Source organism: Protomyctophum parallelum, assembly GCF_964188405.1.
Source record: "Protomyctophum parallelum genome assembly, chromosome: 12".
NCBI classification, from domain to species: Eukaryota; Metazoa; Chordata; class Actinopteri; order Myctophiformes; family Myctophidae; genus Protomyctophum; species Protomyctophum parallelum.
In genome coordinates this window covers 29,692,736-29,705,895 of record NC_139712.1, presented here as the reverse complement: position 1 = coordinate 29,705,895, position 13,160 = coordinate 29,692,736, and the positions used below count along the sequence as shown (strand labels likewise).

At 44.5% G+C, this 13,160-nt stretch overlaps 2 protein-coding genes across 4 annotated transcripts in view; one reads left to right on the top strand and one right to left on the bottom strand.

The window, feature by feature from the left end:
* Positions 1-13,160, top strand: part of LOC310867949 (uncharacterized protein) — a 241,974-nt gene that overhangs the window by 129,588 nt on the left and 99,226 nt on the right. The gene's annotated exons all lie outside the window — the stretch shown is intronic.
* smarcd3b (SWI/SNF related BAF chromatin remodeling complex subunit D3b) overlaps positions 1-13,160 on the bottom strand; it is a 71,813-nt gene that overhangs the window by 37,347 nt on the left and 21,306 nt on the right. The window contains exon 1 of one of the 3 annotated variants that reach the window (XM_083778131.1): positions 9,844-10,312. The exons of 1 other annotated variant lie outside the window; for it this stretch is intronic. In XM_083778131.1, coding sequence (XP_083634257.1) covers positions 9,844-9,921 — 78 coding nt within the window. In that variant the 5' untranslated portion in view covers positions 9,922-10,312. Of the gene's footprint in view, positions 1-9,843; positions 10,313-13,160 lie in introns of those variants that run through there. One more of the 3 variants, XM_083778129.1, reaches the window with a different exon arrangement.

The window sequence follows — 13,160 nt, the reverse complement described above, 5'->3', positions numbered from 1 at the left end:
ATTCCTTTTCATATCATATCACCATTACTTATTCTGCATTTGAGTCACGGACCACCATTTGCTGAGATTTAGCCTTGCAGACCCAAAACGAAAGAATACTCTGTATGTCCACATTTCCATACTGTGTTGATGTTGGTACCATAGGAGAGATAAGAGGCAAACATTGATCAAAATGACAATTCTTCTACATTCTCTAATTGTGTAGACTTCTTGAAAATGTACTTAAATGCAGATGTTTAACAACAATTTCACTCTTGAGTGTAAAATTAAGACAAATGGACCCGTAGGCCCATTTTGTTTCATTTTACACTCTCAATAGTTAAAGCTCAATAAGGGTCCATTTGGTTACAAACTATCCATCATTTAGCTGGGGACCACCTGGAACCCCCTCAAGGACCACTGATGGTCCTCAGACCACTGGTTGAGCATCACTGTTCTAGAGGCTGCTTTTTCGATCCACTTTATTTATCCACGGCTAAACCTTACCTTGCCCTATGGTTTAACAATTAGCTCTTTTATCACCACCAAATAAAATCAATCAATCAATCAATTAGCTGCAGAAAGTGAAACCCCCAGTGAAAAATGGCTGCAAGACACAGACTGAAGACAACATCTTTATTCATTGATCGTCCACATCGTTGGACCAAAAAGAAAATGGATTTTCAACCGAGAAAGGTGTTGACTCAAACCATAGCCTTGTATGTGCAGCTGCTAAACTATTACCTTGAACATTCAAGCAAACAGCTGTACACACATAACAGCTGCTTACAGACCTGCTTTCTTTCTTTTTTCTTTTTACATCTATTATTTCCTGCAATTTGGTGAAGTCGTTTTGCCAATTCATTCCTCCCAACACGATGGGGAGTAATGCTGTTGTAACTGACTCACCTGCCAGTGAGGAGCCCCCAGTGCCCCCACTGTGAGGACGTACAGCCTTTGTCCCACAGCATTTTCCTCTGTAGGACTCCTCATGTGTCCTTTTAAAACACTTTCAGTTCACATCCTTTGTCACAAACTGTGCAACTAAAGGGTGGGTTTTAGAGAGAGAGAGAGAGAGACAGACAGACCGACAAAGACTGCTCGACAAAGCTAGATGCTCCATGGTGGATTGGAAGGCACAACCTCCACGATGGTGGGCAGACACTTTACCTCTGCACCACCCAAACACCTGCAGACCTGCTTACTAATGTTGTTGTTTCTAAACTGCTGATCACCACACACACACACACACACACACACACACACACACACTTTTGATTTAATTTAAAACAAATCAAATTAAACAATTCGTAGCCCCTAAAACCAACAACCTGACCGTGACCTTTTCTTAATTGTAAGCCAATTGTAACTTAAGCCAAAAAAAGAAAACCTGAATCTTTCTCAACCATGAAAATGTCCCCTTTCCTCACGGGCAGCAGAAAAAGGTCCCCACAAGGTCACAAACGTTTCTAGGTCTCCATAAAAAAGATAGCAAAATGAAAGGTACATAAACACACTGATAGAGACAACATGATCAACAGCATCAGCTGTGATCTTTAGACCAACCACAAGCCCCCCCCCCCCCCCCCCCCACACACACACACACACACACACACACACACACACACACACACACACACACACGACTTCTCAAACGGCAAACAGTAAGTGAGAGAGTAGTAGGGATTAGGCCACTAGGGAGTGTACATAATACATATCGTCTCTGTCGGGTGGAAACCTCATATTATGTAAAAAAAATACTATTACTTCTCAGGATTTCAAATTCAAAAGTAGCAAAGTGGCAGTGTACAAGCTCAAGTTTCGAGCTTGCGGATCTGCTTTTGTAATGTGATCTTAGTTCTTAGACTTAAAAAAAACACACACAAAGTTAGGGAGATATGATAAAAGGTTTCTGCCCCCATTATGAAGAAAAGGTAACCGACGACGTGTATGGACTTTGACCTTCAATGGGTAAAATAACATAAACAGTAAACACAGTGGCCGCTGGTCCAGTCGGGGTGTCATGTGTCCTTTAAAATGGTAAAATAACATAAACACAGTGGCTGCTGGTCCAGTCGGGGTGACATGTGTCCTTTAAAATGGTAAAATAACATAAACACAGTGGCCGCTGGTCCAGTCGGGGTGTCATGTGTCCTTTAAAATGGTAAAATAACATAAACACAGTGGCTGCTGGTCCAGTCGGGGTGTCATGTGTCCTTTAAAATGGTAAAATAACATAAACACAGTGGCTGCTGGTCCAGTCGGGGTGTCATGTGTCCTTTAAAATGACATAAACACAGTGGCCGCTGGTCCAGTTGGGGTGTCATGTGTCCTTTAAAATAACATAAACACAGTGGCCGCTGGTCCAGTTGGGGTGTCATGTGTCCTTTAAAATAGTGGCCAGTAAACAGACCGGCCACTGGAGAGGTCCTGCGATAAGAAGTCCAGTCCAGGCTGTTTGTACACAGGTGGTGCTGTCACTCACTCTGATGGAGGGGGGGGGGGGAGACCCATAGAGAGAGAGAGAGAGAGAGAGACACAGACAGACAGACAGACAGACAGACAGACAGACAGACAGACAGACAGACAGACAGACAGACAGACAGACAGACAGACAGACAGACAGACAGACAGACAGACAGACAGACAGATATATGAGGGACACAGAGACAAAGGGAGAGACAGAGAGAGAGAGAGGATGAAGACGGAATATATTGAGGAGAAAGAAAGAGAGGCAGAGTAGATTTACTGTAAAGGGAAAGTAATGGCGTCCGAGACCCTCCACTTCCTGTCACACACACACACACACACACACACACACACACACACACACACACACGTCAGACTAGTAAAAGCAGCCATGCAGACAAAGGTCCCAGACAGACAAACAGAGGAGAGCAGGAAAAGCTGCTGCTGCTGTTATGATAGTCTTACCATAGTCTGTAGAGAGACCATAGTGTTGATGGTAGTCTGTAGAGAGACCATAGTGTTGATGGTAGTCTGTAGTGTAGAGAGACCATAGTGTTGATGGTAGTCTGTGTAGAGAGACCATAGTGTTGATGGTAGTCTGTGTAGAGAGACCATAGTGTTGATGGTAGTCTGTAGAGAGACCTTACTACCTTAGTGTTGATGGTAGTCTGTAGAGAGACCATAGTGTTGATGGTAGTCTGTGTAGAGAGACCATAGTGTTGATGGTAGTCTGTAGAGAGACCATAGTGTTGATGGTAGTCTGTAGAGAGACCATAGTGTTGATGGTAGTCTGTAGAGAGACCATAGTGTTGATGGTAGTCTGTGTAGAGAGACCATAGTGTTGATGGTAGTCTGTGTAGAGAGACCATAGTGTTGATGGTAGTCTGTAGAGAGACCATAGTGTTGATGGTAGTCTGTAGAGAGACCATAGTGTTGATGGTAGTCTGTAGAGAGACCATAGTGTTGATGGTAGTCTGTGTAGAGAGACCATAGTGTTGATGGTAGTCTGTAGAGAGACCATAGTGTTGATGGTAGTCTGTAGAGAGACCATAGTGTTGATGGTAGTCTGTAGAGAGACCATAGTGTTGATGGTAGTCTGTAGAGACCATAGTGTTGATGGTAGTCTGTAGAGAGACCATAGTGTTGATGGTAGTCTGTGTAGAGAGACCATAGTGTTGATGGTAGTCTGTGTAGAGAGACCATAGTGTTGATGGTAGTTTGTGTAGAGAGACCATAGTGTTGATGGTGCTTATGGTTGTCTATCGAATCCGATGATTCCACTTCCACGTCCACTTCTATTGATGAGTTATTTGGTGGCTGAATAGCCCAATAGCATCGCAGTCCCGCCCCCTTTCGGGGGGAGTCGTGACAAATGACAATAAACACAATATTTTGGACCAAACAAATAATTACAAAGAAGAAAAACAAGCCGTTTTCTTCTTCTTTCTAAGTACCGGTATTTGTTCGGCCCGAAAAATGGTGTTTGTTGTCATGATTTCTCACAACTCGAGTTGGCTTTGTACGACGCTTAAAAGGTCTTTAAATAAATACTTTTTGAAATGTCTATGAGGAAAATGAACGGGGGATCATTTCCTGGGCCCTGGTAGGGGCTGCGACGCTCTATTGACAGCCATCCAGACAATGAACCGGCCAACAAACCAGCCAGGCAGTCAGCAGTCTGATCGGCCATGTGGACAGATATCTGAGAAGTGTGTTGGCATCTAAGGACAAGCTATGGGGATTTGAAGATGCCAAACTTAACACACAGAGCTAAAGATATGAATGGCTGTCTGCACAGTGCACACTGTGTGATATGGAGGATCACACACACCAAACACAAGCTGTTTTTACTGATGAGATGCATTTCAGAGAGGGACACACACACACACACACACACACACACACACACACACACACACACACACACACACACACACACACACACACACACACACACACACACACAGTGTTGTTCCAATATTCCATATTTCTATGAATACTGCAACGACCTCGATTATAAATATTTACGTGACCTAAAAAAGAATACCCTGACATGCAGATATACTGTATGTAATGACCGTGCATTACCTGTCTGCAACTGTTTTTAATTTATTTAGTTTGTTGTTTCGCTGTATTTCAATAGTTAATAATTTGAACTGATTTTATTTCTTGATCTTATATTTGTATTTAATCAAATTTTAACTGATTGTGTTATAGTTGACATTCTATTTGTATTCTATTTTAACCACTTAAACCCTCTCTAGACTAAGCTACTCTGCAGCGTTTTCCTCCCATCTATAGTCTACACCAGTGGTTCTAAACCTTTACATGTCAAAGACCCCCACATTGACACAATCACCCCGCGAAGGCGCGCACCCCCATGAGAGAAGGTTTTTATGGTGATTCTCAACCCGTTTAATTTCAAGGACCACCAGTTTAACATGCATATTAGTCTACGGACCCCCATTTAATGGCATTTCTATCTCTGAGACCCCCAATTTATATTATAAAATCAATGTTAATTGTCTCCACCAGGCCGAAGGCATGGGGGGAGAGTATGTTTTGCACTCCGTCCGTCCGTCCGTGTGTCCGTCCGTGTGTGTGTCCGTGAGCAGCTAATCTCGGCCACCGTTAACCCGGTCGATGCCAAATTTTGCCCACACACTCCCTGGATGCCAACGATGAACCTCTGCCCCAAACTTTCCAGAACGGCCTGTTATAGCGCCACCAGGAGGCCGCTTTGTGCAAAAAAGTTTTTGCACAGTACACCATTACTACAGATTTTGTCCAAACATCGCGCAAATTGGTACACAGTCTCTCTAGAGCCATTCAACGAAACGGGTCTTTCAGATTTCTCAGACTCCATCCTGATTGGTTAAGATTGGCTTCCAAAGTTCACAGGAGTGCTCAGTTTCAAACAAAATGCTGCAAATCATGAACACATCGCGTGATTTCCGTGAAATTGTGCACGCACATTCCCACTAGGCCGAGGAAGAAATGCCACATGAACAATTTCAACTCAGCCTCAAGGTGGCGCTATAACTGGCCGAAAAGTGTTTTTACCTCTAACTGCACGGATCTGTGGATAACTTTGTATGCCAACTCCCTAGTTTACTTTTTTTGCCCTTTTATCCAACCACCAGATGAAGGCAAGCTGCAATGTCCTACATTCCTATCCTGGTGGAGACCTGTGCCCAGAAGGGCACTTTTTTTAAACTCTGAGGTCCATTTGGACTCTAACAGGTCCATTTGGTTCCATTTGTACAGTCTCAGAGTTACAGACCCATAAGGGTCCATTTGGTTCCAAACTATAATTTAGCTGGGGACCCCCTGGAACTCCCTCAAGGACCCCTGGGGGTCCCCGGACCCCACTTTGGGAACCACTGGTCTACACTACACCAAATCTATTCGCCAAAAATCTACAAGCTCACAATTATGTCGCATTGCGAAGCAGTATGAGCTTGTAGAATAGAAACTCCAGAATTATGGATGCTGCTGGGTTTCGAAGTGCTTAACTGATTTTATGTGTTGACCTTGTCACCATTGAGAGAAAAAAAAAAAAGGTTGAATAATTGATTGAATGAAAGAATTTAATTACTGATATTTGCACTCTGTCTGAATTCCCCACTCATTTACCACCTCTCTCCGTCTGCGTCACGCTCTCAACTTTACAATCGTGGGCCAATTAGAACACAGCCAGAACTTCACAATATGCATTCATTCACCCCTGACACCCACACAGACACCCTGAGGTGCCCGCTTCACTATCCACAATGTGCTAATGACAGAGCTCATTGGGGTTTCCAGAGGAACGCTGCAGGGCTCTTCTCCTCATCACCACCACCCTCTATAACCTCCATGTACCAGATAAGAGTACTGCATCAGGCCTGGGCCGTGGCTCAGCGGTCTAGGCACCTTGGCCGGTAGACCAGTCTGGCAGTGTGCCGCGGGTTCGACTCCCGGTCCCGACGGCCTTTGCTGCATGTCACTCTCCCCCATCTCTCTCCCCCATTTCCTGTCAGCCTACTGTCTGTCTCTCTATAAAAAAAATAAGGCGAAAGCCGCAAAAGAAAAAGAGTACTGGGTTAGGGTCCCAGACACATTTGTATGGGTCCCTTTATTTGTTTTGTTTCCTACATTTAGTTTTTAATTAAATTTATTTTCAAAACTAAAAAAAAAAAGGATTAACGATATTATCGTCATGCTTAACGGCTTGAACCCCCAGCATCCCTATTCTGGGCATCAGATCTACAAGCGTTGCAACGTGGTTTGTGTGCTTGTAGATCTGCTGCCTTTGGCTAAATTGATGTGTGTAGAGTGAAATAAGAGCGCACCAGATGCACTCTTCACAGGTCTGTTTTTATCAACTATAGAGGTTTTAAAGTGATAATGAATTTGCAGCTCATTAAACAAAGCTAATTCATAGTGTACACTGTAACTGATTTTATGTGTTGACCTTGTCACCATTGAGAATTAACCCATTCTGACCTGAGATCAGATTCTAAAAATGTATGTTTGAAAATGACAGTTTTCTGAAAAAGCTATGTTTCTATGTCAGTCGTTCTTCGATTTTTCAAAAATAGCAGACCTACAAGCTCTTAGCGCGCCACTCGGTGGCGCGCTATGAGCTTGTAGATCTGCTATTTTTCAATAGCTAAAGCATAACATGATGCTAACACCAGAATGGGTTCCCGTTCAGAATGGGTTAAAAGAATCTTGAATAATTGAATGAATGAAAGAATTAACTTACTGATATGGTGTAAATCTAAATCTCCAAGATACGATTATTGTGAGAGTTGTTTTATCACGATATGAGAGAGACAGTGAGCAAATGAGACAGACAAAGACAGACAGACAGACTTCAGCCCACCCACCACCCCCCCAGAACCAGACAAACACTGTCTATGACCGCATGTCGTAACTAACTATGACAAAAAATGCTCTTCGACTACCTTTTTTCACTGACGAAAACGAAATAAAAACACACAGCCTATTGCTAGAACACTATGACCTTTGGTTCCAACAACACCGTGGATGAATGTGTATTGTGTGTGTGTGTGTGTGTGCACCTAGAGACGCGCTGAGAGCTTGTATATCTGCTATTTTTCAGAACCACTGTTCTAAACCACTGTTCTAAATCCTAAGTTATAACTTTTATTTTAAACTTATTTAGCTATAATAGCTAAAATCTAGAAAGACAGGATTGCATGGGTTAAACACCTGTCCAGCTTTTGGTTCGATTGGCCTGCCAGGTAGGTTGGTGGGTGTGCGGGTGTCGGGAAGTTAAGGTCATCTTTTATGCCACAAGCTAACAAACTGGTCAAACTATTCCTAGGTTTAAACACAAAACATATTGGGTGGATATATTGTAACAAGACTGCTCAATGATGTACTAGAGGAGGAGAGAGGAGAGGGGGGGAGAGGGGGGAGAGGAGAGGAGAGGAGACAGGCATGAGTGAAAATAAGCAGTAGAAATATTTGGCTGGGAGCATCCTGAGTCTCATCAAGGTTAATTGGTCTGTTGAGAGGACACACTCATCTGGCTCATCAATCAACCTCTCCCATTGTTTCCCAAAGTCTTTCTCGCTATCTGTGTGTGTGTGCGCACATGCGTGCGTGCATGCCTGGGTCTGTGTGTGTGTGTGTGGGGCTGTGTGCGCACGTGCACATGCAGAGAGTGTCACCCCAACATTGACCGTAGTCCAACTGATAACTGCTCCCTGCCAAGGCAGCATTATATATCGTCGCTGTCGGGGAGGGGGGGGGGGGACCTCTTATCTCCATATTACGTTTTGAGGTTTTTTCATAAATGAACGCCCCACTTGTTTATTACTACAGCGTCAAATTCAAAAGCAGCAAAAGTAGCAGATCCATTCGTTGTAAAAGCGTATAGAACTCTATACCTCTAGCGCTATTAGCCAGTGTAGTAATTAAAAAGTAGACAAAGCCATTAGACAGACAGACACTTATTTATGTTTTTTGATTAGTCTAATTACTGCTTAAGACAACAGCGCCGGGGTGGTTGTGTTTACTGTTTTCAACCCATGTCATATTAACATATTATATTAATGTTCTGTGCAGCAGGGAATCAGCTGAACTCTCTCTCTCTCTGTCTCTCACACACACACACACACACACACACACACACACACACACACACACACACACACACACACACACACACACACACACACACACACACACACACACACACACACACACACACACACACACACACACACACACACACACAAATCTTAGTCATTGAACAACACCTGAGCTCACAGTCACGGCTGTCAGTCAGTCGGGAAGTTTAAACAGAAGAAGCTGCTTTGTGAACATCCTCATCCTTTTCTCTCTCCTTATGTTCTCTTAATTCTCTCTGCCCATGCGGAACGCACGACACTGGCGGTCTAGTCTAACTCCAGCTCATTACCAAAACAAACCACTATTGTCCCGTCCTCCCGTGGGTGGCGTTATTATTAACACCAGCTATAAGGTTATGGTAATAGTTCCCTAACCTCCAGTGAACACAACACATGCATTATATAGCCTGGCAGCCCTATAGCCTACTTGACATTTCATACTAGCGTTTTTTTTTCCTCTTCTTTTTGTACATGAATGGCTTTATTGTTCTACATGGTTTGGGTTCCTGACTGCCTTTCGTCTCATGCCACATTCATTCATTCTCCGCTCATTTCTTTAGACGTATGACCATATATGTTCAAATCCATTCCACCGCACCGACAACATCATGCTGACCAGAAGGAAGGCGACTAGGGAGCGTGTGTGTGTGTGTGTGTGTGTGTGTGTGTGTGTGTGAGTGAACCAGCCAGTGGTTTTGACTCCCAGAGAGAAAGCATGGTCGCTCCTGCGTCTCCGTTAGCTCTGGCTATACTACGACACCCACCGCCTCTATTTCTACAATTATCTTCGTTTCTTCACGACATGCTTGAAGACCCCCTCTCCTCCATCCATTCATCCATGTTGTACTATTTATCATTCTTTCTGGCTGACTCTCTCTCTCTCTCCCCTTCTTCTAAACAGGCTGGGATTTGGGGGGTGGGGTAGGGGGGGGACGACTGGGTTGGAAATAACCTTCACATGGCCAGCTTACCCAGCTATCTCTCACACACAGACCGCTGCTGCGCCGATCCATGCACACACACACACACACACACACACACACACACACACACACACACACACACACACACACACACACACACACACACACACACACACACACACACACACACACACACACACACACACACACACACACACACACACACAACTATACAACACACACAGACACATGCCCGGCGGAGCCCAGCTTGCTCTGTCCATGAGACAGAGAGAGAGAGAGAGAGAGAATGACAGAGAGACACTCACCACTCCATGGACCAGGAACTCAAACAGTTTGCTCTTGGTGGCTTTCCGCGCTCCCCCCGCCGTCTCCTCCGTAGCCATTTGCTCCTCCGTTCACCCTCTCTCTCTCCTGCTTTTGGCTAGGTCTTCCTCTCTCTTTCCCTCTTCTCTTCTCTGTCTCTCTCTCTCTCTCTCAGCCTTCTCCCAGGCAGCCTCCGGTTCCCCTCCCCTGCTCCACTTTCCTTCTCTTTGTGCTCTCCTTTCAGCAGCTGCCTGTCCCTGACTCTCCTTCTCAGTCTCCCTCTCTCTCTCTCTCTTGCTCTCCCACACACACACACTCGCACACACACATGCATGCATATACACGCACGCACGCATGCACGCACACAGCCCCTCTCTCTCTCTCTCTCTATTTTGAATGTGCGGCAGGCAGCCCCTCTGTGCCTAGACTCTGTCTCTGGCTGTGTGTCTCGCTCACTTTTTAGTTGAGCTGCCTTTCAGGAGCCCGGCGCGTCGCTCGCTTCTTGCTTGGAGAGAGAGGGGGGAGTGGAGTGTGTGTGTGTGTGGGGGTCTGGCAGGGGGGTTTCAGACCAGCCCACCCTCGCCCGCTCCCCCGCGCAGCTGTTGCATTCCATTGGTTGATAAGGACATGCGGTGTGGCCTCAGAGCCATGGGCTGGCTGGCTGCTGTTTAAACAGGGCCGGGGGGGGTTGTTGTATGGGGAGGTTAGAATCAGTTAGCTATTCCTCAGTTCTGCTGCAGCTCCCCCGCCACCCCAATCCCCCCGCCACCCAGCGACAAACCAAGAGGCCATGGTCAGCACACACACACACACACACACACACACACACACACACACACACACACACACGCGCACACACACACACACACACACACACACACACTCGCACACACACACACAGAGCTCTGAGTTGGGACTCATTCTCAAAAAAAGACCCAGGGCTCTCTTAAAGGGACCATACAACATATTATCATAAACTAATATCCACACTAGAATGTATATAATATATCGTTGTTGTTATATCACAGAAACCTCTTATCTCCATATTCTAAATGTTTACAGTTTCTTTGTAAATTAACGCCCCAGCTTGAACCCACTACAGCGTCACAGCAAAGCATCGAAAGTAGCTTTTGAATTTGATTCCTGTTTTGAAGGTTTCCACCCGCCAGAGATAACATGCACATATACACTTCTGCCTGTTTTATACTTAGTTGCACTAAGTCCTCTCCTTGTGTCGCGTTGATCTGCAAGCTCACAAGAGTCACAATGCGTCGCAGCATGAGTCATGACACATTTTGTGAACTTGTATATTGGTCCTTTTTTGCAGTGCGACATGGCGCATGTACGCTATAGCCATACACCATTACATTAGTGTGTTTAGATTGCTATGCGGGCTCCGCCAACTAAGGTTCGACGTTTGATTTCTGCCTCCTCCTGGCTGCGTGTCGGAAGTGTCCTTGAGCAAGACGCTGAATTGACCCCTAAATTGCTCCCAATGAGCAGGTTGGTGCCTTGCATGGTTTCCTACGCCATCGGTGTGTGAATTGGTAAAAGTGAAGTACATTGTAAAGTGCTTCGGAGAAAGGCAGTGGTAGTATAAATGCAGTAGTTCATTTGCCATACATTATAATGTGTCTATAAATATAATATAGACCCTCATTAAAGGCCGAAGGTCGCATTTACTATGAAATACATCACCAGACCTAGCGCTGTAACCTCCTTGAGGGGGCTGGAGCTTGGTGCAGTACTTTGTCAGGTACTGGATCATGGCATGGCCACTTGTGACCGCCATGATGTCCATGTTGGCGCGCCGGCACAGGAAGGCATCTGTCTTAATCATGTAATTATTCATCAGCGGATCATTTCGTGCTGGGACGTATACGACATCGCCAGGGGCCCTTCCCATATGGGAAATTGGGAATGTCAATATATGGCCACATATCACAGTGTGGTTGCCGTAACGCTTGCATAAGAACCAAGTTGGTACAACACATGGATCTCCATTATGTGGAGCTGACTATCATCACCTGGATCTCCATATATGAAGATCACGACACTGACCTGATCAAACCCTGGATAGCCATAAATGGTTTGACATACTATAGATCTGCATATATGGAGCCGGCCAGCAACTCTACATCTGACCTCACTGACACCAGATTAATAGTTTAACTCCTGCTTCTCAACTGTGCCGGATTAAGAAGCTCCGTTGTTTCGCCCTCAGGGCGTCTTAAAGGTGATAAAGAGCACTCCTCACTTCACACGAGTGTGATTTATTTATTTATTTTCAAATAATTTCAGTCATCAATGTTTATATAGCTCAATTTTTCTTTATGGGCTTGACCCTGTTTTATAGCTGCTTGCAGCTATATTTACTTGCGCAAGCAGAGCGCGCAAGTAATGTTTTCACCCGGTCTCTTCCGCCGTGACAGCTGTCCCGCCATTCGATGTTTATGCATAAAAACATCAAATCTGTGCCTGTTTTGCTGGGACCAAATGACCACAAATGACCATATTTCTTACGTCATCATTTAGAGCTAGTCATACGTATACTATATACATAATCAGTAAAAATAAAATAGCAAATTGTGCCTGATCTACTGGGACCAGAGTACGTGGTGTGTATATGTATGACTAGCTCTTAATGATGACGTAAGAAATATGGTCATTTGTGGTCATTTGGTCCCAGCAAACCAGGCACAGATTTGCCGTTTTCTTGCATAAACATCAAATGGCGGGACAGCTGTCACGGTTTTTGGCGCAAAGTAACCACAGTATACCGCTAATCAACTTACAACTACACACTTTATACAGTATAGAGTATAGAGTATATATGTATACGTATATAGTATATGCCTATATACTATATATATACTATATATATTTCTTACGTCATCATTTAGAGCTAGTCATACATATACTATATACATAATCAGTAAAAAATAAAATAGCTAATTGTGCCTGATCTGCTGGGACCAGAGTACGTGGTGTGTATATGTATGACTAGCTCTTAATGATGACGTAAGAAATGTGGTCATTTGTGGTCATTTTGATCCCAGCAAACCAGGCACAGATTTGCTGTTTTCTTGCATAAACATCAAATGGCGGGACAGCTGTCACGGTTTTTGGCGCAAAGTAACCACAGTATACCGCTAATCAACTTACAACTACACACTCTATAGTATATATGTATACGTATATAGTATATGCCTATATACTATATATAGTATATGCCTATATAGTATATGCCTGCTTTGCTGGGACCAAACGACCACAAATGACCATATCTCTTACGTCATCATTTAGAGCTAGTCATACG